A 27,844-nucleotide genomic window follows, 5' to 3' on the forward strand; every position below is an offset into this window, starting at 1 on the left:
GGAAGAAACTGTATATAAAATGTATCGTATACGTATATAAAATAATGATGTCTGTGACAGTACTGACAACATTTAATGTGATCGTTTGCTGGATTCACCAGCAAATGTCACTCTTGTTGTGACACAGTGGTGCTAACCCCTACACCACTGCGCAGTCCAGTTTGTTTGATTTTCATACGACAATATGAGTCATAAGGATCAGTCGATTAATTGAGTTGGATAAAGCTGAAACAGAAGATTAAAATTTTAAAAATTATTATTTTTGCCCTAAAATGCAGGATTTATCAAAAAGCATCAATATGCAATTGTAAAAGGTTTCTAACTTCAGAATAAAACCCTTGTTTTATAACCGAAAAAAGCTGTTAGCAACGGGACTAGCGTTCAGTAAAATCGGAGAGATTTGTAAACAACAACAACGTCTAGACGAGACAAACAAAGCATTAGTGGTTCATTGCTGTTGAGGTCACCCCACCGACGTCTGGGGATTTTCAGCTTTGAACAATCAGTGTTTCGCCAGAAGGGATCTAAAGTATCTGGATCGGGACACAAGCTGTTCATGTGTAGGAGAAGGTGATCAGGCTCATCCCTTCAATTCTGTCTAAAGATGCACCCCTCATCAGATTAAAAAAAAAAAAAAAAAAAGTTTGGCACTTTAGTCTTTAAGAGTTTTACTTATAAAAGGTAAAACCCAACAGAGATTAGGAGATTTAGTTATGTATTTCCTTTCATTTTGAAGGTTTGTGCGACGTAACGTCTCTGCGTCGAAGTCACCAAATATAGAAAAGTGAAGCGGGGGGGGGGGCGGGATCAGGGGATCAGTGTCTTTTATTTCTGGGAGTATTACTGCAGTTGGAGTTTAGGAGTCGGCTTGTGGAGATACATTGAAGAGAGAGTGTTGACAATGGCCTTAAGTCTTATTCAGAGTGAGACGGGCGGAGGGATGTGTGTGCAAAAAATAAATAAATAAAGGAGTCTTTTGTTTCCCGTCCTCCTGAAGATACCACCTTAACCTCCCACACATACCTGCTAAATTGAATCTGTGGGTGCTTTGATTAAAGCTGACAAGAGTAGATTGAATTTACCTCTAACAAGGGAAAGACAGCGAGGATGGAGGACGAGTATAGAGGTGATGATGAGAAGACAAGGAGAGGGAAGCAGAGAGGGGGTGAGAGGAAGCAGGTCATGAATGGGAGACAAGAGAACAAACCACAGAGGGGATTTCAAGCTGAGAAAAGTCATATTGCTGCTTTACTGTCGCTTTTACCACTCCTGAAATATCTGATTAAACACTTCAGCTGGTAAAATCTAATTTGGTGGCGAGATCATAGAGAAAAGAGAAACTCCAAAATTAATCTTTTCAAAAGCTAATCGCTGTATTGCTGATGTTTTGAATGGTATTGTGAATCCAGCCATCATTTAATTATATTTACCTGTGTAAGGTACACCTGTTCAAAGCACTTTTCTTCCAGACAAACAATGAATTAAAGATTAAACTATTGTAAACAAATGCAGATGTAAAGGTCTGAATAAACATGAACATTGTGGGAGAAGACGATATGTTAGGAAGAGCAGAATTGCATACAAATGATATCTATTATCAATATTGTGATTATGTGCAATGCAGTCCATGTCCACTCCTGTCGTCATCATCAAGTGACGTACACAATGAGTATCCTGATAACAATAACATTGGCAATACAGTTTAAAGTGAAATTTGTTCTACCAAATAACAGTGCTTTCTTTTGCCTCTGAGTCACACCAGTTGTGAAATCACATGTCAGCTCCCACCAGTAGTTTGTCAACTTTTTTAAAGATTTTTAGTCATTTCCTTTATTTTTTTGTACTTATTCTTAAGTGACTTCTTCTATAATTAGGACTTGTAACAACCAATAATGTAATAATAGTAAATAACATAATAAATGTGGCCATTCTGACAAGCCAATGATAATAATATTTTTACAATTACGACTGAGAGTTTGTATCCTCGGTGAATGAATATGATGACTATCCCAAATCCTCTTTTTTACACAATAAAACTGCTCAAAACGTGCATAAAGGGGTTTTATTTCGAGGAAATGCAGTCCTATTTATGTATCATTCCATTATTGGCTGACGTTATTACATTTTGAAAGGATTTTCTGAATGCTACTTTAATGGTGTAATAACGTAATACATTATATTGAATATTTGTTTTTTTGGCAAGTTATTACATTATGGACTTTATTATATTGGGAAAGAACAAAAAACATTACATTATTGGCAGGAATTATTTTATTGGCCATTAATTCATTATTGGTTGTTACATGGTTGTTAATTCACAACATTTTCAACAAATCTTTTGTGATTTAACCATGATTAATCACGTTTTTTAATTCATTTTTTCATATTAATGAAACATTACATATTGCATTACAGTCCAATTGGGAGATGAGCGCTCTACAAACCGAGCCACAGCCGCTAAAAATATTAGATTTATCACGCAGGCTTACCTCCAACCAGAGTTAATTAAATATATATGTGCATATTATAGCAATTAAAAAAAAAAAAAGCCATTCAAATAGCCCATCGTGTCAATAAATAAAGAACAGGTTTTCTGCTGTCACAAACAGCTCTTTCTCGGCGCCTAAGGACCCGTTACCTCGAGCCTCCCAAACCTGTAAAGACTTTGCATCATTTTTATGAGCCGTTTGGGAGACAAGCTCAGTGGTGGAGCAAACAGCCATGGAGAAAAAAATAAAAATAAATGAAAGGCACTAATGCTGATGTTCTTTTACGTTTCTTGTAGTGTCATTTATCTATGAGCAGAGGGACCCACGGTCAAAGGTTGGACCCCTTTAACTGCCCCTGAGGATAAACTGGCAGCTGCTCGCTGGGGCAATCTCTCACTTAATAAAGCACCCAGCTGTGTCCAGACTCAGGAAATAAGAAACAAAAATTTGTTAAAGAACACAAGCTGGTGCAATCATGTGCAGAGAAATTATAATACAGATGTCAATCGTGTCAGCAGGTCAGCATTGCTTCTTGTTGGGGTGGTGTTGTGGAAACACTGTTAAAGCCCGTATTTAACTAAAGATTATTTCTCAGCATGAGAATTCAATGTATTACCTGCCACTTGGAGTCGAAACATATATTTCACTATTAATCCAATATTTAGTGTTGATTTATTTCCTGGTTTCCTGCTTTATCAAACTTACAAAGCAATAAATTATGCTAATGCTCAGGATGCAATTTCCAGCAAGAGTTGGGAGGGATGTAATTGAGATGTAATCTTGTCCATGCATTCCTCGTTCTGCTTGATTATCAGTATGAAATGTGTCTCCGACGTTTAGCGGCAAATGCTAATTCGCCAGGAGACTGGGAAAAAAAAAAACGTATAAAATCCATTCAGCAGAGCTGTCGCCTCTCACATATTGCCAGTGAAACCCATGTGATTAACTCTGAATACGCAACACAAACGGTTTCACTATTTCACTGACTTTTTCCAAAGTAAAAATTTCCATTTTGACAAGAAAACTTTCCATAGGTTTCTGTCAATGAGGCACCTGGAACATTTATTACATTTATTATGGCCTGTTACCGTAATTCTGGACTATAAGTCAGGTTGTTTTTTTTTTCATTGTTGTTGTTTGGCTGGTTCTATGACTTACATTAAGAAGAGACAGATATAGCAAAACATACTGGTACATAATATCTGGGACCACTAGGTAGGACTGTATGATAAAGGCTGTGCTACAGTAGCACTGAAAAACCTCCATTACTACCGTATTTGACTGATCATGCAAGCTATAGGTCACCCAAAGAAAAAGCTTTGCAGCACAATACAATCTAAAAATGAAATTAAACACACAGTGATGAGAAAAAAGGCCCCACTAATATTTATCGTGGGTTTAAAGCACAACTGAGGAACAAATTCACAGACAGGTTCTCAAATAGCATGCTGCGGTTATATCTGGACATGAAAAAAATAAATCCCCATCCCCAACTTCAACCTTGAGTCGCCATGAAACCCCTTACACCAGGGGGAGAGCAACTAATTTACCCAAAGGACCACATGAAAAATTTGCACTGCTATTGGCAACCAATACATAAGTTGACTTGTGTTTTGCTCAATAATACTCATAACTTGATCAAAAACACCCTCCAAATATCCTAACCATAATTAAAAAAAAAACATGTTACATTGCTTTGGAAATACATGAACCAAACCAATGCCAATGAGTAAATCATTCTCAACACAGCCATGATGGATGGATGGATGACAACCTGCCAACACTCACTCTTCATATATAGACTACATAAGGCTGTAATAATCTAAATTACAATTTTAACTATGATTAAAACCCTTTTGTTTATGTATTCACAGTGTATCTGACGAAACAATTTACTTTTTAATTGTAGGGTAATTTCATTTCACCTTTTATACTAAGCTTTGAAAGAAAAAACCTGTTTTCAATCACCTTTAATACATTAAATCCCTGTACTGTGACATGTTTAATAACACCACAATGAGTACAATCAGCCTACTCATTTCTTGTAGTTTAGCTCTATGGATCTTTTTAATTGTTTGTATCTATTATTATGTATATTTTACGTTTCTTTTTATTCAAGGTGGCCGCTGAGTAAAAAGCATTATGATTTCTATTATTTACCACCCTCGCCAGTACACGGCCCTTCCGCCTGGCGCACACAGAAGACAGTGAAACCTCATCCTCATATTTTTTATTATTTAGCTTTCCTTATGTTGCATTCAATTCCCCTGAGAGAAAAATGGAAGTTTGCATCATGGCAAAAGCTGTGCTCCCTCTAAAATAGCGAGAGAAGAGTGCAACCAAAACAAGAAGCTATGACAGGTTAGAGCTCGTCAAGTCATCGTCTGCAGAGGAAAGTGTTTATATTTCTCTTCTCCTCAAAACTTCAAATCCCATTTTAAAATAATCTTGTGAAGGACGTTTGATGAAGCTCTGCACACTGACATATGTTTACTCCACATTCATTTCTCTACATATTCATGTGAATGTTGTCTTTGTGTAAACACACATACACAAACACACACACACACACACACACACACACACACACACACACACACACACACACACACACACACACACACACACACACACACACACACACACACACATATATACGCATCAGAACCAGCTATATATACATGTATCAAAACTGTGTCAGTTACAGTTAATCACAACCAATGCATTGCTTAGAATCTATAATGTGTTCCCTCCTCCAGTGAGAAAGTGCCCTTAAGCATCACGACTAATTTAGTTGTTTTTTTTATTCAGCATGGGAGAACTTCAGCGAGTAAATCCAAACAGGTTTGGATTCTGAGCAGCATCGCGGTGCTGTTTAGTTCGGGTTGTGTGTTCACCGGTGTGATTATCAGACGTTCTGACACTGGGTTTGGACCCCTGTGGGAGTGCACGGCTTGTTTGTCCTGCATATATTAAAGCACCTATTTGTGTCCTTGCTGGAGGGGTCCGCGGAAGGAAAAGACAGGTGAAGGCTTGTGTGTTTTCCTCACACCGCCCGTGTGAAGGCACGGTCAAGGAGGGAGATTTTCCAACATAAATAAGTAAAAATGATTGCAGTAATGGTGCAGATGGAGCTCTGAGGCCACAATGTGCTGCTGCCCTGCATAAATCTGAACCCTGCAGCTGAGTACGTTGTTAACTGTCACTGATATGTTTCTGTCACAATGCTAATGAAGCACATATGTGGATATTGAATGCGCGTCGGGGGGAAGCAGCGTGAGTCCTATTTGCTCCTGCCTGTGTTTGACATGCTCTCGTCAGCACCGTTAACAAGCGGCAATAACTCTGCCTTCACTCGCGTGAACAGCTGTCACTGTCACACCAAATGATTTATGAAGCCTTGAATTCAAATTAAGAGGCCACCGCCGAAGTTGCAGGTGACGTGATGCACCTCATCCATCCCAATTCTTTCCTTAACCTCGAACTACTGCCAGGATCCCTCTTCCTCCTCCTTATCCCATGGGTCTCCTCTCCCTCCCCCCTAACGCCTGTCACACTCCGTATCCTCATATTGCTCCGTCACTGCCCTTTTCTCCCGCCGCACTTCTCTTTTTAACTTCTGGACAAACACGGAGCATCCCTCAGTCTCGACTGCAGGTTGTCAGCTCGCTCTTATACCAATTCATTCCTGCCTCGCTCCGTTCCTTCTCTCCCCCTCTATCTTCCCACAAGGTTGATAATTACGAGCACCACTGTAGAGCTCATGGCCCAGTTTAGGAAAAGGAAAGAAGAAAGAAAAAAAAAAAAAGGAGAAACTGTGTTCTCCTTTTGTTAGGCGCAGAATCAAACACCACGCTGCAATGTGTGGCACAGATGCACACATGCAAATACATTTTCTGCATGCATGACTGCAAACAGAAGGAGTCCCGGGGAGAGGCGTAGAGAGAGCAGGTGAAAGCAAATGAGAGAATGATGAGAAGGGAAGGGGAGAGTCAGGGAGTCCTGAAAATGTAAGCCGAGGAAAACCCCCGTTGTTTGGTTCGGTCAAAGCAGAAGAAGAAGAAATGCCCTTGGCTGCTCAGTCATGCAGGCCCCCAGTAATTACCTCCAACCTCATCAGGAGGCGCCCGGCTACTGGGAGATCAGCCAGCGACATACTGAGCTCAAATCAAGCCCGATAAATACATTAGTGCAATGATAACCAACACCCAGCCATACACTGCACTGATTAGTGATAAACCTCAACCGCTGCTTATTTTTTCGGAGCAATTACATAGCATCGAAGGGTTTAAGTGTCCTTGATAGCAGCCGTGATGCATGAAGTGATTACCTTGGGTTCTTATGTGCATTGACCTCATTTATACAGAGACACGCATAATTGCTGTGTGAATGGTTGTACTGTAGGGCTCGGCTACATTCTCCCCCAGGTGATTTTCCAAATCATTATCAGTGCTGAATGTAAATTGATGAGGGGCATCCCTGTGTACAGCTCGCGGCGCTCTCTGCTGGGAAGAGAGGCAACTTTACAACAAAATGCTCCTAGGACTATGATGTTCAATGTTTTTTTTAAAGAACGTAATGATTATTTAATAGTTTCATTATATTTCTTTTGGGTGTAAATGTGTATTATGGTTAAGTAAATCCGCAACCACGGGCTGAGCTTCCACGGTGACAATGGGGGCAACGATTGTCCTCCCACCCCACTGGTCATTGGTTCTGAGTGCTGGGAATCATTATATAAAGTTCATAACCATGCATTCCATTATGAAAAAAAAACAAAACTCAAATTAGAAAATAAGATGAACACAAACATTAAGGAGTGAAGTTATGTCCTTGATTTCACCTTGAGAGAATATTTCTCTATGTTTTTCACTTTAAAATATCAGAAATGGATTTTTTGCTCCGTAATCTCCATGCTAAGATAGTGTTCTAGTTTTGCGTCACATAACAGGAGAAGAGAATAATCTAAATAAAAAGACGCGTCCAACTTATCGTATGCCAGAAGTCACATTAACATGCATGAACTTCACAAAGAGAAAGACTTTACCGAGGCAAAAAAAATAAAGCAATTTTAAGAAATAAAATATGTGTATTTGAATGTGTGAACATATACACAACTCCAAAAAAGATTGAAATTTCAAGATAAACCTAAAATGCACTTTAACCTTTACAGGTGGACTTAATGTAAGCTTATTTATACTTGATTTTGGTGCATAAACATACAGAAGTCTATTTATTGATAAATCAGTTTGAACTGAAAAATGTTTCTCTTTGTGTCTCCTAAAAATAATGTGATAAATTACGATCATCTAAATATTAAAGTTTATGTCTTGGTAACTCCTGTGCAAGTTAGAAAACTTCTCTGGTTCTCAGCTCAACATCATCATTTTATGCAGTAAAAATGTTACAGTTGCATTACATTCCCATGAAAAACCACCACAGTAGTATAAATTGCATCCCTTCATTCACACCCTTGTTTTGCAGCTCGTCGTGTTTCCCTTTATGTGCAGAGAGGTCACTTGGAAATGGGCCTGCTGATGAGTCGACATGTTGTCGGTGGCGCCGACAACACCTGTGTGCTGATGTACATAAACAGACAGGGAGCTCTCTTTGACCCACACTCCACTGACCCGGATCAGCCAATGTTTTCTGTCACTCAAGCCCACACGTATCCCCAGAGTGATGAATGTAGTCACACACACACACACACACACACACACACACACACACACACACACACACACACACACACACACACACACACACACACACACACACACACACACACACACACACACACACACACACACACACACACACACACACCTTCCCTCCACGGGAAATACCCAGGACAGAGGAAGCTGCACGCTGGGTTTCTGGCACATTTAGTCAAAGTTCTGCGAGGCAGATGTAGGTGTGCTCACCCTGAAAGATAATGTGCACTCCCTGCTGTTAGTGTAGCTGCAGAACAAGGATGCAGGACCCCAGATGACTCTGAGCACACACTGAAGGATACATAGGATGGTAATGGTGGTGATTGTGAGCAGTTTTATTTGGCTCAGGAGGAAGCAATCTTCAATCATAGTTTAACTAATCATGGTCTATTATAGAAAATTTGACAGAACTTGACAGAATAAATAAGGTTCAATGTCATGTCACTGGTCATTAAACTCACAATAACACACTTTGGTCAGTTTTGATTTGGAGTTTCACGTGCAACCCCTAAAGAAAAAACACATTTCTCACACTGTTATATGACATAAAAGAAATACTGTCACATTACAATTGAAACAAAAGAAAATATAAAAATATCTAGATCATTAATGATTGCTTTACATTATTTTTTACACATAAATGTAAGATGTATTGCTAGATGCAGGCAAAATGACAAGCTGAAAGATATCTGGTTGATGTATATATTCTGACATTGTAAGAACACGTGTCACAAATGTCACACATTCATTACAAATAATGATTAAAAGCAGGGTTAGTAATAAGGGAAATGCTCTGCAGAGCCCGTTTGATGAATTATTTTAACAAGAGATCATGATGAAAAAATAAATTGACCGAGAAAATGAATATATCCTCGAATACTATAATTGGCACACCTTCTATAATGCTTCATAATGCCTGTGGATCGCAACAACCATTAACAACACATTATCCTAATGTGAAATTCATTGGGATGACCTATATCATCCAAAATGTGTTAGTTAAAGTGTCTTGTTCTTGATTCCCACTACAGCTGACAGTTCTGCTTTATTGGATTTAAACATTGGTTTACACGTTTACACGACAACGTTTTAAAAATTGTTATTGTTTCTGGAAAAAAAAACGCTTAAAGCCATGTAGTTTTCCATGTAGGGCCACTAGTGGATGCTGTTGTTTGTTTTTGTAATGAAACCACACACATGCGCACAGAGAACAATACGCTATAAACATTAACAATGGTGAGTACACGGACATTGGTATGGACAGACGTTTTTAACGGGTTAACTACCTAATGCAAGTCAACTAGACATGGTTATGTGTTTTGGAAGAGGTTTTGCTCCTCATCCATGTGACTTCATTTGTCTAGGATAACGTCTTTCAATAAATAAATCCAAGTGCAGTTTGCCTGGTTCAATTGCTTTTGTTGAACGTCATCCCACTGCAGAGATTTTAGGAATGGAGGAGAAGGGCTTCACTTCCCACAAAACAAAAGTGTGTGAACAGAAAAATTGTCGAAAAGTTTATGAAGTAGGTCAACATGGGCTTATAGTGAAATAACTGTGAAACACCAACAGTTTAAAATCTGAAACAAGAACTTTGGATTCGAAATGTATTCAGGAGGATGAGAAATCCAACAAATAAACAGTGTAACTTTGTAACTCATAAATCACTCAGTCAAATATATTGGTGTTTAGAGGGACAGACTTCACTTTTCAAACCCCCTCCACAAAGAGAGAAAAATGTCTCCTGTGACTGTCATGATATCAAAGTTGACATATTTTGCGGTGGTAATACTGATGCAACAATCAGTAAGTGGCATTTTAATATTGTAACTGGTTGAGGTGACACTTACTTTGGATAAATATCGGGGGAAAAACGTATTAAAAATATCCCAACTGTGACCTGTAGTGCCAATTTGAAGTACTGAAACACAAATCTGAAAGGTGCCAAGCAATCATAGCTGTGTGATAATGGCAGCGTAACTAAATTTACAATATTTATGAGTTGAGAAGATGACAGAAATTAATACTTCAAAATATATATATATATTTTTTTTAAAGGTATTAAAAAGGACCAAATGTCTGTTTGCATAATGTCTCATAAAACTGCTACATTAAATGCCATCTGTTTGAACAGTGGTGTGCTCTAGCATACCAAAATCACTACACATGGCCTTTAAATCAGTACCCCTCTTGAGTTCTAATGTCTGTTTACCCCTGTGGAGAAGGAGAGTGGCCGTGCATGCTCATGATACAAAGACACGTGTGTCTTGATAATCAAAACCAGAGTTCGACTGCTGTCACAGTGTGTCACAATCTGTCCGTGTGCTCCCCCGGGGCATATGAAGTGGAAAAAAAAAAAAAAAAGAAAGTTGACTTGCCTATTAATGTCTTTCCTGTGGCTTGGACAGGAACCATTGCGTTTAAACGGGGTATTACATGTGAACTTTGGTTTACCCGTCACGAGAAAGACGACGCAGCTCGTGTAAAGCGATGTTTTCTGGGGCTCTGGCGGGGGGGGTCTCTGAGAAAACGGCGCTAACGATGTGTTTGGGTTCACTTGAGACTTCACATTTTTCAACAGAAAGCCTCTGTTGCAAGGTGGGATGAGTCTAATGGAAGCTATCTGGTATCCGGCAGGATTATAGGAAAATGTCAGGCATGTCTCGGACTCTTGGTGTGTGTGTACGCGAAAATATGATGCGGGAACAGATGCTGTCAGAACGGTGAGAGGGGAGCTGTTAGCGAATGCGCGCGGGGAATGTGGATGGCAGGGGGTTGAGTCAGTGTGATGATTATGCACAGTTTTCTTCATTTGCATGTGGTTAAAAGCCTTGTTGATGCACTGAATTACAGGCAAAGCGAGGTGCTAAAGTTAATAAGTTGTTGAAATTTGGGCTTGTGAGGATTACGAAACAACTCCATTTACACCCACAGCTATAACTATTATAATTATTGATTATTCTATGTAGAGAAGCACCGCATCACTCGTTTTATGGGCCGAGTGCAAGTACGAGTACTTACATGTCTTTAATGATGTAATTGCAATTCTTGAAAATTATTTTCAAATGATTTATTTTCAATACATCCCGTCAATTTCCTCAGCAAAAGTAGTTCAATTGTTGACTTCATTCTTCATCGTCCTTTTTCAATTATTGTGTTTTTATTTTTTTTACTATCGATTTGCTGCTTTATTTCCTCGTAAAACCAGCTATGAAGTAATCTTGGATAGTACAGTGATTTGACTAGGAACTTCCTGTCTGGCTTGATCTCCATACCACTTGGTGTACCCTCGAGGCTTGCTGTGTATTCTGCACATAGTGAGTCACGAGCGCTCATTCGCAGTGCCAGCGTGCCACCATGAAAAATATTTGTTATTCATCCCTTCAATCGCCAATCTTCACAAGCCCAGTGCATGACTTGCAGCCAGATTTACTTTTGTGACTGTCATTCATCCTAAAAAAATAAATAAAAAAATCCCCACCAGGCTGACATTGCTCCCGATTTACCGATTCCTTGCTTTGCTGAAAAGTTGACATCAGTTAAACTCAAGCTATCATAAAGTGGAATCGGGTTTGGTTGTATCGGAGTACCAGTATCTTACCTAAACTTCATACTGGTAATGGTGCATATTTTTCTTAATTTTCTTCATAAAAAATGGTGATATTCTCTGTGAAGTGCAATGGAGAGTATATCTCTGCCACTTTGAGTCCAAAGACTTTTCTTGCTCCTTGACTTTGCAGAGGTGGTCAACTCTTCCAAGTGAAACTTCAGCTGTAGCAGGCCTGATGCCAACCACTCAAGTTTTGACTGCGGCCATACTGCATGAGCTGTCTGTTGAACTCCTGCCTAAATCTGCCCTTCTCTCCAGCACATACAGCCGTTGCTCTTAATGACACCACAGTGGCATCTCTTTCACGCCGTTCCCCCTGCTGTCCCTCTGCTCACGTCTCTCCTCCCTGATCCTCCCATTTCCCTTTCTTTCTCTCATCTCCCTCTTTTGCATCTGTGGTGACGAGTAATGAACGGCTTCCCTGCCCTGATTGGATGATGTATGAAGTTATTAGGTGGGATGAAAGGGAGCATAACTCAAAGGATATGAAATGGTGGGGGTGGGGGGGTGAGAGTGGAGATGGTGAAATGTTTTGACAGGCAGCTTTGAAAGAGAGAGGGCGCGGGAAGTGCTGCAGATGCATGCGTGTAACAATGGGAGTAGGTCACAGTTTCGATGATGTTTCAACCCTGGCACACTTCCCCTGGGAAATCGTCCTACAGATCTTCCTCCCCTGCATCCCGGCTCCCCGCACCGGTCCGAAGGAGGCAGCCAGATTGCGCAGTGCCCTAGGTCGTTCCCGCGGGAGCGCACTGAGGGCATGGGAGGAGTTTCGCAGAGAAAAGGGAACTCCCTGAAGACCCCTCATTCCTGAGGAGGCGCTGCCATAAACTGCTCCTTCATCCACAATTCATCCCACTTAATAAAGCTGCAATGACACAGCCTGGTCCGTTCACTGGCTCTCACCAGGCTAAATGGACAACGCTTTATGGGAAGCCGAAAGACCTGCAGGATTCTCCGCGCCGTTGGGAGTAGCCCGGCACGAGACAGGGAGGTGCTGAGCTCAGGGGACGACTTAAATTCCCACAACAGAGAGTGTGGCTCGGGTTATTAGGCGTAGGTGTGTGGGGAGGGTGGAGGACCCACTGGTGATGTCTGAGTGCTGCTGCAAAGCTTGTGTCTGTTTCTTAAATGAACGCAAAGTAGGCTGCAGGGACTGCATTCATGAAACATTCAACCGCTCTTATTCACCCTCCTTCCTCTCCTGCAGCACCCAGGCCCCTTGATTATATATCTTTTATTTAGTGGGAGAAAGACCAACTCTCTCACTTGACTTCCTTCTCTGATGGCCCTGACTCGGGCTAAAAATAACAGTGGATGCAACACAGTGGACTGAACTCGAGTTAATACACCTGCACTTTTTTCATCAGGGGGTTCAACTACTCACTGCTGCGGAATTTAACACGCACTAGGTAGAATTAGTCCTGAACTCTACCTTGGGCAAATCACTAATTAACATCAACGTTGTAATTGAACACTAAAAGCCTTAAATATATATATATTTTTTTCTTGAGATAATTTCCATCCTTCATCAAAAATATGTACAAAAAACAGCTGTATTAGTATCTTAACGACATTGTCATGTGCTTTTATGTTTGAAAAAGAGGATTTTACCATGCATTCATTCAAATTCTAAATCATCCCAAATGTTTGCATCTGTTGAAACTCCATAAAGCCACAATACAAAAACATATAAAACAGCGCATTGGTATTAGTATACTGGAAATAGAGGGGAAAGAAAATAAGGCACAAGACATCATAGGTGCCACTTTTGAGAGGGTTTTAGCACTTCATGTCCCTCTAAAGTTGGGTGTTCGAAAATCCTTTAAAAAATGAAACAGTTCCTTTAAGGCCGTGTTGAAATAAAACAAGTTCTTTTTACCGGGGCCAGCATCTGTTTCTCAGCCCATGCCCTATTTCCCGCCGTCACCAATCCCTGCAAAGCATAGCGAGCAACAATCCGGGCATGCCAGTGACCAACAGAGTGCAGATGAACTGACTGAATGTTGTGATTGTGGCGTTGCTGCAGTGTCTCCTTATCTCCGCCAGGTAGCGTAAAGCGTAACGTAGCCAGACACAGTATGCGCCTGACCCGATTGGAAAACTTACCAGAGAAAGCCTTGCAATTGAGCAAGAGCCGATTCAGAAGCAGAGCTCAGGAAGAGTCATGCGTAAAAGTTGTTACATCCAGAGTCACATGATTGAAATAATGTTCTTTATTTGTGTTGTGGACAAAAACTCTTGTGCGTCATTAGGACTCACCCTGTGGAGATCACGACTGAGTGCTCAAAGTTCCTAAAAACAAGCTAAATTATGGACTTTTTACACGCAAATCATGATTTAAATTTAAATACCGCACTGCGTCAATCTTGTGTTTGGGTATTTGAGCCGACATGTCTAACTAACTCGTTCTTTTTCCAGGTTTTAATAATTAGTGGATGTCATTTCTGCTGTCTGCTTCTGGCTGAAACTCCTGTCTCATGCAATGTTCCTCCGGTACGCTCCCTTTGCAGAGCCACAGCTGAAAGGCATCGTTACCCGGCTGTACAGCCAACATGGATACTACCTGCAGATGCAGCCCGATGGCACCATGGACAGCACAAGAGATGAAAGCAGCTCATTTTGTGAGTGTTTCTATTTTTAGGCTGCGTGTTTGGGTTATGGCTCCTTGACCAAATTATTCCCTCTTAGTTAAAGGAACTAATTGCGCGCACGGTGATAAATGCAGGTAGCATCTGCAGCCGCCAGACTCTCGCGGGGAGTGAGTTTGGAAAAGTTTGCGATATCACCGCAGGTGTCAGGCTGCGCTACAGAGTCAAGGCAAAAGTTTTTGTCAGCTCACCTGTCAAATTTGCACCAATTAGTCTTCAGATTTTTTTCATCCTTTAATAGGAAAGAACATCGTGTCAAACTGCCTGTCAGACTTTGAGAATTTAGTGCGTTGTCACTGTTGTTGGAAATGAAGAGCCATATACATTGACGCCTGACTGTAAATCCACAACTTTTTGGAGTGATGAACTGTTTAATTTCTTACATTTTAATGGGTTTCATACATTAAAACTATCAATGCAGAGTTGTCTATTTACCGCTCACTTCGCCAACAATTAGCCTTCACATTAGAATTATCCAAAGCTGTTTACTTTGCAGTTACTAGCTTATTAAAGAACTAAGTCATTCATATCGACAGCAACATTATTGCCTGTTTGAATCCATATAACCTGCAATCAAATAACCTCTCTACTTCTAATTTCTCACTTTTTTGTGGATACTTATCACATTATCATTAGTTTCTCGTAAATACGGTAATTTGTTTTGTTATTGATTCAAGGACCTCAAACTAACTGTGGTAGCATCTGCTGAACCAAGAGCGAATCAGTCATTAGACCTAAACAGCGTTAACAGCTCAGCGACTGTGTCACAAGTAATACTCCTGCGTTTTCATCTACTTAAACTGAATTAAAAGACTGGAGATCAAATGCAACCCTAATGAGTATCAAGTAGCTTTTTATTTGCTGCAACTTGAAAAAGAACTCCACTACCGTAATCATCAACTGACCTTCAGTAACTTGCACAGGACTGGCCATCAACATACGCAAACAAAGTATCTGTAATTCAGTTTTTCATCCACCAGAAGCTGCAGCATATTGCCACTGCAGAGATGATGCAAAAGTTCATCCTGACCTTTAGTGATCTAAATTTGCTTTTCAGACCGGAAACTAGGCAGTGTTCTCTTCCTAGTATCATTTCTTTGTGTTTGACCTTCAAGACTCAGACACAGTCTTGTTTTTTTTCCGTCTGTCACTTGAATGTGGCTGATTTTTATTTATTTATTCACAAACCCAGATTGCTTTTCGGTGAGTTGTGTTTTTTTTTTGTTTTTTTTTGTAATTAACCAGTTCAGAGTAGTTTGATCAGAGGCTCGATCAATCTGTCAACTTTTCTCTTTGCTTTAAGCCGGTGTGACAGGAAATCTCCATTATAATCCAGGATCAGAGGCAGATTAAAGCGCAGTGAAGGTGACATGGTGTTGTGTTTCCATAAACCCAAACTCTGAGTGGTCACCGCATCTGGGCCAGAAGGAGACATAGGATGCGACAGAGACACTGCAGCCCTTCAGCTTTTGCAACAACAAAGACAGAAAAAGCACAACGTTACCACACTGTATTGCAGTCGGATTTCACAATATTCTGACTCTTCCCCCCCCCGCCCCCCTCCGCTCTCTTTGTCATGCTCCATCTCTTCTACTTTATTCCCCCAATTTAGCACAGTTCAACCTGATCCCGGTGGGACTGCGAATCGTGGCCATTCAGGGGGCAAAGACGGGGCTGTACCTCGCCATGAATGGTGAAGGATACCTCTATACCTCGGTGAGTATGCTGTGCAGACGCAAACTTCTTTTGATCTCATGTGCAGGTTAAAATAAAAACAAATGCTGCTTCGAAGAGAAATGATTGTCCTGCTTTGGGATTTCAAGCATTTAGTTTTGGATGTAACTTTGTCCCACTGGTTATGGTTCTGCTGTCTGTGCTGCAGTAAAACTGTCAAATCTAAGAGATGAGAATATCTATCCGCCCTCTGTCACAAACTGTCATTTTTCATCCAGAAAATAGAAAGTCAACTCTCTGACAGTTATGTTTTGGCTCTTATTTCAGAACAATATGAAACATATGGATAGAAGAACCTGTCCTGAACTGCGATGTATGAACCATTAGTTTCTGAGTGTGTTAATTTACCACCTCCATTATTCAGCTGTGTAAGTGGATGAAAGAGTCGCAATTTGTCCAAAAATGTGAATATTATTTCTTTTTCTTTCAAACGTGACATAAATTGTGCACTGGTTGAAATAGTGAACAGCGAATAGGGTGTGGTAGCTGTGAACAATGCTCATTCAACCATATTTTGTTCATTTCTTGCGTTGATGGAGATTAGCTGCAGCTAACTTTAAGATAGATGAAGTTACAAAGATGAGAAATATACATTCAGAAGGATTTAAAGCAGACCTGGTCATCAATGAACGATCAATGAGAAAGTATGAGTAACATAAAAATGTGTTCATATGACACGTGGAATACTTACACTTCTATCAATGAACAGTTTGTGCTTATTTCTACAGAATTGTCAGAACACATAACATGTCAATTTAACTAGATGTGGAGAGCTAAACACCTATTTAATGAAGGTAAAGAGAGTAAACATACTGCTGTTGAAATTTAAAAGAAAAGGGTTTTGATCTGTAAACACCTGAGACAGCATCAGTGTCTTGTTTGTCTAGTTTGGTCAATGCACATCATTAAGACCCCGTTTACACAATAATGTCTCAAGTGAAGACACGTGGTGTTTGTGTTTTCATAACAGAAATATTTTACGTTTACACAAAACGGTTTTCAGGCCAGGCCGCGAGGAGATGCTGTTGTTTGTTTTTTGTAATGAAACTACACACACATGCATAAAGAACAATATGCTATAAACATCAACAATGGCAGGTATACAGACATCTGTACGGACACACCTCACCAACATATGAAATGTGAATTTCACAAGTGCAAATCTAATATTGACATCATCACAGCAGGTGACATCTGACCCCCTAAGTGATTTCGAGCACACATCCAACGAGGTCCTGGACCCCATGTTGAGAACCACTGTGCTCAAGTTTTACTTTAAACTCAGTTACAGATTAGTGCATTCATTAATTCATCAGTTCAAGTGCGGCCAAGATAAATCAAATATTAGAGAGTTCTTAAGCAGTAGACAATTTCAAGAGTATGCAGAAGGTCTGGAGCACGGGATGCTGCACTTCCTGGGTGGTGTATCTTCCATGGTGGAGTCTAAATTAAACGGTGCCAGCAAGAGTTTAAGGCCAGAACACAGAAAAGCATGTAAAACCATACGCACGTTTATGAAGGATGTGCTAAACTGCATCAACTGAATCATTCAGGGTGGGAAACAGGGACACTATTCATAACACTGCAACCTTGAGATTAGCGCCAAATCACTGAACTATGGCTGCAGGCTTCATAATACTGTGGTGGGAAATTGACTTTTTATACTTTACTGTGACAGTCATTGTGTTGTATCCAAATCTGCAGAAGATGACAATACAAAGGTAGACATATGTTGCACTAAGTACTAGTGACAAGCTTTAAAACATCTTTACATTACTACTATTGCATTGATTGAAGTTGCATTGAAGCTGCATTGCTTTTTTTTTTCTTCACTCACTGCTGTTGTGATTACTTTGAACAACGCATACAACACAACAACAAAGGATCAGTCATACACTTTTTTTTTTTTACATAGATAAATATAAAACATCTCACAAGATATGATTGTGTCCACACACTTACAAAGATACACATGCTTTTATGCACATCTCTAGTGGCTCCTGAGGTTGTTTTCGACAGAGTGTTTGGAGAACTGCATGCGGGAGAGAATGCAAATGTGGCTTAATGTATATAAAGAGAAGCGTATCATCTGCACGTGAGCGAGTTAAATCTTGAATTATGGCATAGGGGCTGCACCATCTCCTATTATCTTCTAAGATCCTGATTAGCATGCATTACAGCCTTGGTGCCTTGCCTCTGTGAACAGAGAGGAGAAAGGGATTTCCTCAGCACCAGTCAATAGCTGCACTGCATCCCACACTGACCTCTTTCAGAACATGTCCTCTCTCTCACAGAGTAACAGGGCTGGGTTTATATAGGTGCTGTGCAGGAGTATAAGCACCATTTAATCTTACACATGTTTGATGTTAGGACACTTATGTTAATGTATGCAGTGCATCTGGAGATGTGGTACGTGCAGGAGGAATATCTTTGTGCTGAAAGAGTTAAGTAAAGAACATGACATTGACAAGGAATCTTTTCATTTATAATAAATAAGCTTATCACTGTCACTTTCAGAGAAGCCAGCATGACTGACTGAGACTAGTCGCTTCATTCTGTTATTTTGTCCTCTTCGTGTCTCGTCTGCCACTTCTTGATGGTTGTTCTTCTTATTTCCCCTGACTTATCAAAGGGAAAACTTTGTCATGCCTCTTGTTCATAACTCCAGTGGTCAGCCTTCTCTGTCGGGCTCCGTAACAACTAGAGAAACTCCACTGCTGCCTTGTTTCAGACATTAATCTCAGCCTCAGTACCTGTAGGTGACAACAGTAAATGGCTGATCCTGATACAAAAATAGAGCTTGGCTCATTCCTGCCCCCATTTTATAATCTATGTGCTCTGGAAAACTCCTCGCAGACTTGTGTGTGTGAAAGAGAGTGGTACAAAAAAAGGGCTGTTGTTGATGGAAACTAACACCATGTTGAAGAGCAAGTTGTCACAGAAGCAGTTTCTGTGCCAATCAAGATTTAACATCGGCTGCTGCATATTTAATCAACACTTTGGTAAATGTAGGAATCCTATTCAATGAAATCCATTGGCTCTCACACAGGTCTTTAATATCTTAAGTAAGACTTGATGTAAACACCCTTTCATTGACCTCTGACTGATGAAATGCATCGTAATTTACAGAAATACACACGCGAAAAGGTGAATTTATGTTTCATCTGGCTGCGAGAGGAAGGAGAACACCGATGCTGCAGGCAATCTCAAAGAAATAAACACAAATGTTGCCTCGGGTCTTAATGCGTTATTTCACAGAGATATTAAAGTGCCAAACAGAAAATAAGCAGCGTTTGTGTGACTTGAATAGACTGGCAGAGAGAGAGTGGGAAACATAAAGAGACAATAGAGAGGGATAAAGAAAGTGAGAGAGCACGAGGGGTATTGACAAAAGCTGTGTCCTTCCTATTCTTCTCGTGGGAGGGTTACATTGAAATGCAGGACAACACCAGCAGCAAGATAGTATCGCTTTTTTTTTTTCTTTTTTTTTTAAATGACAGGACAGGAGAAATGTGGATGTCGGGTTAACAAAAAAAGGGAAGAAAAAATAATTGGCCGAAGCAAGCGAAATGAGATAAAGTACAAAAAAAAAAAAAGTAAGGTTAAAATGACACGTTTTGCCAGGCAACCAATTAAGAGCACTTATGAGAAAGAAAAAAAAATATATATATTTTTTTTCTGATAGATTCATGATTTACCTTGCGCCAGTGCTCTCCTTCCAAAATTGTCCCGGGGACATATTACAATGTAGCCCTTGAGATTTGCAAAGATATATATGGTTTTGATAATGATACACAATCGAGCGCTATTCTCTGTCCCAGAATATTTAACGCAGGAGGGGAATTTTTAATAGGGGGCTGCCGGCAGTATGGAGCCGGTTACCACTGTGGTTGAGGGTCAAAGAGGGGAACGTCAGCTCCAGCTCCACTCTGTATTGACAAGGGCCTTCCAGCTGCCAATCAGAGCTGCTGAACCACGAGTCCCTGCACGTTATCATCCTTTCTTGTCATGCAAACATCATGGACCATCATAACGCATTAACGGAGAGGCCATGCATGTGCGTTGGCAGAAAGTATTAACTGCCATTCTCATCCCCGATAAAGCCCACTTAATAAGCACGCCTATGCCCGATTGGCTTATGTAACGTGGCGTGTCACAGTGCATCTACCTCTGGCTCTGCAGCAACATAGGCAACGTGCCACGCCGCTGGTGGCTACCCCCGCGTTCGCAGACAAACACTCACGCGCACAGATTGTGTGTTGACGCAGGGGTCGTCGTGAATGGGCTGTTGTGTTGCGATTCCAAGCGGGTCGCTGCGGCAGCGGTGCAGTAATGTGGTGGGATTACTTCAGCTGGGCAGATCTCACAGCATCCCATAGATTAACCGAGCAGCTGATGGGCCAGTCAATAAGTGCGGGGAAGCCGGCGTGACACTGTGACCCCTGCTGTCTGAATACGGGACTGCAAAATAATGGCACGTCCCCAATGCTAAGGCATGATTTGAATTATCGAATTAGAGCCGCATCGTTCAGGGGTCCGGGTTCTGATTTCATGCTTGTCCCGCACAATTTGGAAGAAAGTAAACAAGATGGAAAATATTTTGAACAAATTGACTTTCATTCCTGTTTCTTAAAACCTAATTATAAACAGGGAAACATGTTAATCAGATTTGGGGAACTCTGCCCTGTGAGAGCGTGTTGTTAGTGCTTGGCTGTCCTTGTTTGGAGGTAAGTGCACTTCCAGTGTGTATGGTGGCGTAGAGAGTAAAGCTTCCTGAAGCAGGTAGAACAGATGTAATCAGACACAAGGGATGCAGAAGGGGGTGGTGTGGAGCTGTGTGGGCGGGGAGGGTCGGGATGATACTCTGCATCATAAAAAGGTTTTCCCCATCTTAGAGATTCTCCGCACGGCCGCTGTACATATTACCTTTCTCATCTGCTTTCATTCAAATTCTCCTTTTTTTTGTCTCTCTCTTGGTATGAGACTCATGATATGGTAACTGGCTACTGAAGTCTCCAAATAAGTCAGACATGAAGCGGAAGGATATTTATTTAATTCCTCCACCTTGTAGCCAATAACATTACTATTCCATTACATGGAAATAATCCTTTCATCACTCTTAAAAGACATGCAACACTCAACACATCGTCATCTGTTTGAGTATCTTGCGAGCTTGAGTGATGTCGTCAGGGCGCGCACTCCCCGGTTGGAGTCCTGTGGTTCTGCCGAGGTCTAGAGGTTACCTCAAGGTGAGCTTGAGAGATGGGGATAATTACTGCAACATGTTTGTAGCAGTTAGCGACATGGATATTGGCCGGCGTGGGAGGTAATCATGAAAAATTACTGTATTATAAAGCCATTTATTTGATTGTCTTGTCTGCTCCCACAGAATGTTTTTTCTCTTCTGCTGATCTTTGGAGACCACTTGAGTGAAATACAGAAGATGTGGGTTATATCATTAGACTAATTTCAGGGGAGTGATTATGAAGGGTAATTATAGGATGACTTGGGAGAGGGGTTATCGCAAGTGTCACTTCAGAGGCTGAGCTGAAGGCTATTTTGTGGGAATGATGGCTTCTCTTTCCGGAGGGACAATGAGTGTCAGATAGTGGGGTGCTGGCGATTGAAGCCCTCGTCGGCTCAACGTTCCTGCGGGAGAAGCCGCACTCTCCCGCTCTCTCTCTCATCTTAATCTGCTTTATTACCCGGCAACCCCTCTGTCCTCTCCGAGTGATCTTCTGCTCTCTTTCCCGAAGTCTCCTACCTTTCCCTCTCTGTCTCCCGCACTTCCCAACCCTCTTGCTCTCTGGCCTGATTAATAATGAATGAAGCGGATCATCTATCGATCCCATCCTCTGTGTTAGCGCAGCAGAAGATATCAAACCTGTCAGTGGATCTTAAAATAGCTTTGCAATGTGGCGGTGATGGGAGTGGGAGTGTTTGCAGTTTGAGTTAAAGGTAGGAGCTTGTTTTAAAACGGTACAAAGATAATAGTGAGAGTGGATGAAGAGGAGGCTCAAAGTCCTGAAATGCCCCCCTCAGCTAAAGGGTGATGCCTCCCTGTGAAGGAGAAAGGTGATCATCTGCGATCAGTGTGAAACTGGAGGTCTCTCATACCTTCTCAATCTCCTTTTGGCACTTTATTAAAGCTTGTCTATGCCAAACTCTGATCCTTTGCTCCTCTTCTGTCGTCCTGAATCTGGGAGAAATTCTGGGCTCAGCCATTTCTGCCCTGCTGCTCTCACTTAATCAATCCGGCAGATTGGCTTTGCTCTCTGACAGGGGAAGGACCCTGTCGAGACCCTGATGGAGACTAAGAGAGATGTATATCTGTCGCTGTTGGTTAATATCACCAGTCAACATTATGCAGGGTTCAGTGATCCTTACGTTGAGGACAGAGACGGAGGGTAAGTGCAGCGGGAACACAATCATTTACAACGACTGGCTGAACTGTTGGATTAGATCCAAGACGTGCTAATTTGATTTGGTAAAGTCTATTCAGATTCATCCAGCTACGGACAACTGAGAGGAGCACGAGTGCGGTCTTTATTAAAGCCGTGTTCTCTTTTGAGGGGAATTGCAGTGCAGTGGACCTTAATGTTAAAATTAGGTCTAATAAGATCTAAAAAACTATGATAACTGATAACTCTTTTTGCATTTTCAAATCCCATATTTCAAATATCTGTGAGCTACAAACACTTTTTTCCACCTTGATGAAGAATACTTTTCAACAATCTTGTCTTCAGAGTGAGATAATAATTAATTTGGCTTTTCTGCAAAGTAGTAATTAGTTAACAAACAAAGAGGATCTAAGTCAAGGTTTAGTGCTGCAAGTGAAAATAACGTAAGCGGGCAAACAAATTGATATTTCAGTAAGTAACCTTTATTTTGAGCAGATATGTTGAAATGATATTCAGTTTGTATCATTTATATTATCAGTGACTGTCCTGTTATTTTTGTAGTGCTAGTTAAATAAAACACATATTTAATATTGTGTGGCCTCTTTATTTCTAAAATATTAAAAACCCAGAGTTTTCAAAGTCAGACTCTCTGCTTTGTCCCAAGTTCTCATTACAGTTGAATCCCACACTTTCTATTGTACTTCACATGCAAATATAATTTGAACCGCCATTGTAATATATATATTTATGTAACTCTTCTTGTAAAACTTAGAGGTTTGCTTTGGAAATATCTACTCAATCTTATGATAGTCTAACTGCACCACAGTCCATCTTATCATTTCAATTACTGTCCATTACACCATAACAAATTACCCTGACCCCTTAGGTTTTTCTTCATTACCACATGAATCACCATATAACATCACTACACGCTTCAAAAACTAGTATAGAATAGAACAGAACAGAACAGAACAGAACAGAACAGAATAGAATAGAATAGAATAGAATAGAATAGAATAGAATAGAATAGAATATAACTTTATTTATATCACAACTTTCACAGACGTGTGTCACAAGGTGCTTAACAGCACTAAAAACAGAAGAAAATAAAACAGAGATAAGACCATTAATGGTATAGAAGCAAGAAAAACACATGTAATTATACAAAAAAGTAAAATTGAGCAGCTACAGGTCAAAGGCCTGCCTGAATAAAAAGGTTTGAACTGCTTCATAAAGGTACCATGGGGTGGTATCGACTAAACATTGAGTTCATTGACATTAAAAAATATTTAATAAATATTACTATCAAAAATAATTGATCATTTCAGATGTTAAATAATTTATTTTATGATGTATGACGTTAAGAACACCATGCTGACATTTTGGGGGAGAAAGTCACTTTTTAAAGAGTAATGGATGGACTATCTCCTGGTTATTTTGAGTACATAAGCAGCATAGTGCAGAAACAGTGATTCTAAAATCCAAAAAGGCCAATCACAACAAAACAACGGTGAGACGAAAAATCAAAATGAAGACAGTCAAAACTGTGAGAGAAGAATAATGAAAAGGCATAGCAATGGGTGAGTGGGAGGGATTATGTGGCGTCTCTGACCAGGTGGGTTTTCACACATGAATTGAAGGTAGGGAAAGAAGCTAATTTGGGGAAGGATGAACAGTAAAGTTTTCTGGAAAACCTGTTTGATTTAGAAAGTGTGTGTGGATGTAGTGCTCTTAATAACAAAGTTAGGAAAAGCTGTGTGGCAACCAACCTTTATGACATTTTAACCGGCTGATGGAGGAATGGTGATGGTGGGCTTAGAATAAAAGAGGTGGATGTCATCTGCAAAGCGATGAACGTTTTTACGTGTTTTCTGAAATTACTTCCGGAAAGGTGATAAAGAGGAGGCCGAATCCCCGGACAGAGGGCCCAGGACAGGGCACATCACTTTTGACTAGGAAGGGTTGGGGTTGATGGACTTTATTTATAACCCCTTCACATTGTCTCGAGTTTGTTTTTAATTGAACTTCCCTGTGAAGCAGTGAGATGCCAGCTCCTGTCGTTAATATGTGTGTACGTAAAGAATGTAATGCATGTGTATATATGGGATTTCTTATTGTTTTTTTGATGTAAGTGTCAGTGTTGCGGTGCCTTTCATGTCTCTCCTCCTTTGGGAACACGCTATGTTTAGCACAGATGGTAATGTTGTTTCTCATACAGATAGTGCATTCTTGGTTTCTTGTTGTTCTCAGAGGACCTGGAAGTCCATGCTTTCAAAGAAACACCAGTTCAGATATAATTCCGTCCTTCCTGTCTCTCAGGAAGCACTCGCCTAATTAACATGTTTCACTCTATGTGTCAATGTTTTGCAAAGTGTGTGCTGGCATGTACTGGTATTCATGTTCAAAGACTGAAGATTTTTTGTTTTTGTGACATTTTCACATCTTTTTTTTTCTGCTTGTGCCTTGCTTGCTAATGTGAATTCACCCCCCCCCCCTTTTTTTTTTCTACATATCGTTTCAGGAGCACTTCACTCCGGAGTGTAAGTTCAAGGAGAGTGTGTTTGAGAACTACTATGTTACGTACTCCTCCATGCTCTATCGCCAGACCCAGTCTGGCCGCTCCTGGTATATCGGTATCAACCGTGATGGCCAGGTCATGAAGGGCAACCGAGTAAAAAAGACCAAAGGAGCCGCACACTTTCTGCCTAAAGTTATAGAAGGTTTGTGTTTTGCATACGATACTGCAGGAAACCTTTGGAGGCAGTTGTGAAAAAGTGCTGTAAATGTAAGAAGGCCTTCAAAAACAGAGAAATTAGTAGTTTTGACAAAATGCTAAGTGAATGAACAGAAGGAAAATTTATATATGCATTCCAAACACTATTATTTCCATGTTACTATAGATATGAAGCCTGTCCTTTATTATTTCTGAATGGATAAGTGACACTTTTACACAGACCTGCCTTAAGTTTACACAATACTGATTGTATGAAACTCTAACAGCTTATTTTCAGGCAATAATCATGATGTTGATTATTAACCAGCACCCTTGGTCTCTGTCAAACAGTTGCAATGTACAAGGAGCCATCGCTACACGAGCTCGCCAACGAACCTGTGAGTCCTCCCCGGAAGACTGTGAAGACGTCAGACTCGCCGTCCCTAAAGAACGGACGGAAAGAAGCTCCCAAAGCTGACGCCTCATAGCACAGGAGACCGAGGGCGGGACAAAGGGCGGCAGTGACACTGGAAACACAGGTGCCCGTCATTATGCACTGATGGCGGATGAGGGAACGCCCTCCTACTGCCTGGCCACCACATTCCTGATGTGCACTACCTGATGCTGAGGGTTATAAGGGTCAACAGTCCAATAGCAGTCAAGAAGGCCTGAGAGAGGAGCCCCCCCGACCTCAACTGACACCATGGAAAAAACACCCCGGGTTTGAGCCAGGACTGCTACCCCCCCCCCCCCCCCCCCCCCTCCTGTTATCCTCCCCCTGTGACTTCTTAATGCACAGGCTCCTTCATTTCCCTGTCAGACTTTTGCTTCTTTGTCCTGCTGACAACTTCCTCTTTCCTCACGCGCCTTCCCATCGCCAGCTCTATTGTACTGTATATTCAACAATCACACACTCCCAGCAATGACTCTGCATTATAATCATCACCCATGGGCCCCCACTTGAGCCCAGAAGTTGGTGACAGTGTGGCTCACCCTACATCCCACCTACCATCTGCCAACCGGTTAAGCAAATCACCAAGGTCACCCAAAGCTCAGAGCAAGATGAAATAGCCGCGAGAGGGAGGAGCTCTGCGGGAAGCCTGGGTCAAGTCGAGTCAGGTCAGCGGGGCGAGGATAGCATATGGGGATAAACCAATTCAAAGACAAGTTTATGGCATCAAAAGCAATTTATTTCCTTTTTCTGTTTACTTTATATTGTAATCTGGGATAATAAAAAAAAAAAAGAAAATCCTGCCCAGTCCAGGACAAGCTCTGAATGTTAAATGTGATTAAAATAGTGGGAAAAAAAAGGGAGAACGAGAGAGCCAAAATGCTAAAAACATGAGATCCAGTCATTAGAAAAGTGGTGCTAATAATATTAATAATGATGGTGATCATGATGTTGTTGACATAATAACGCTCAAACGCACTGCTTGCATTAACTGTCATAGAGTAAAATAAAATTTAAATAAATTAAGCAATTATTCCTGTAGGAAGATGAGCCATAAGTTAAAACATACACAAAGTTTTATGTCCAGGCTATTTTGGAAAGGGTAAAAAAAATGCCTGAGCAATACAATAACACCAAACAGACCAGGAGTTAATTCTCAGTGAAAAATAATACTGAAAGAATGAGTGCATGAATGAATGAGTGAGTGAGACAGTGAGGACCCCCCCCAACCACCAACCCCCCACCCCCGCCCCCAGCTCCAACCCTGTGATCTCTACCAGTTGATCACTAAATATTGCACTAGCTCGTTAAAAGCGACAAAGGAACAACTGGGTCGTGTTTTCAAATCCAGAGTGGATCTGAAGTCAGTCACCTGAAAAGGAGAGGTAGTGTATACTTCAGTCAGCATCTGCTGTCAGCATAAAGCCAGTTTTGAAGCCCAACATCAAAGCCAGAAGAGCCTCTGAGCTGCAGCACTTGTTATTCTGAGGATGTCTGGCAGCTTATCCACTCACTAGCTTTATCAAATCACTTTGGGAGAATTGCCCTCAAAAATGTAGTCGTCTGAGTGAATGTCTTGGTGCGACTGTGTTTTAACCCCCTGTGAGTGGGGGCATGGTACAATTCTTTGTGTGAATGAGTGCCTGGACGAAAGATAGATGGAGGATCTGTGGGTAACCTCTGCCGTGTCCTTTAAACACAGCACAACACTGTCTTTGACATGACTGTGTGTGTGTGTGTGTGTGTGTGTGTGTGTGTGTGTGTGTGTGTGTGTGTGTGTGTGTGTGTGTGTGTGTGTGTGTGTGTGTGTGTGTGTGTGTGTGTGTGTGTGTGTGTGTGCGTGTGAACAGGCAACAATTCATCCATCTTGTGTACCATTTCCTCCGACTGTACATCAAAAACTGCACAGAGGAGGATTTCCCTGAAGCCTCAAGGGGCCTGAACCGGGAGGTACTTCATTAATATATTCATTGTTGTTTCTGTGCAATCAACCCACATTTTGATTGCTGTGAAAATCCAAATCACACAGCTTTAGAAAGTAAAAAAAAAAAAAAGAAGAAGAAGAAGAAGAAGAAAAAAAA

General features: G+C 41.0%; 2 protein-coding genes across 2 annotated transcripts in view; one reads left to right on the forward strand and one right to left on the reverse strand.

Annotated features, from left to right (window-relative positions):
• The window catches only part of fgf11b (fibroblast growth factor 11b), a 36,020-nt gene extending 8,218 nt beyond the window's left edge, over positions 1-27,802 (forward strand). Inside the window, exons 2-5 of the mRNA XM_080482820.1 lie at positions 14,327-14,437; positions 16,077-16,180; positions 25,121-25,319; positions 25,664-27,802. Coding sequence (XP_080338946.1) covers positions 14,327-14,437; positions 16,077-16,180; positions 25,121-25,319; positions 25,664-25,800 — 551 coding nt within the window. The 3' untranslated portion in view covers positions 25,801-27,802. The remainder of the gene's footprint in view (positions 1-14,326; positions 14,438-16,076; positions 16,181-25,120; positions 25,320-25,663) is intronic.
• nlgn2b (neuroligin 2b) overlaps positions 1-27,844 on the reverse strand; it is a 166,784-nt gene that overhangs the window by 123,504 nt on the left and 15,436 nt on the right. The window lies entirely within an intron of this gene.

Source organism: Lipophrys pholis (assembly GCF_963383615.2).
Source record: "Lipophrys pholis genome assembly, chromosome: 16".
Lineage (NCBI taxonomy): Eukaryota > Metazoa > Chordata > Actinopteri > Blenniiformes > Blenniidae > Lipophrys > Lipophrys pholis.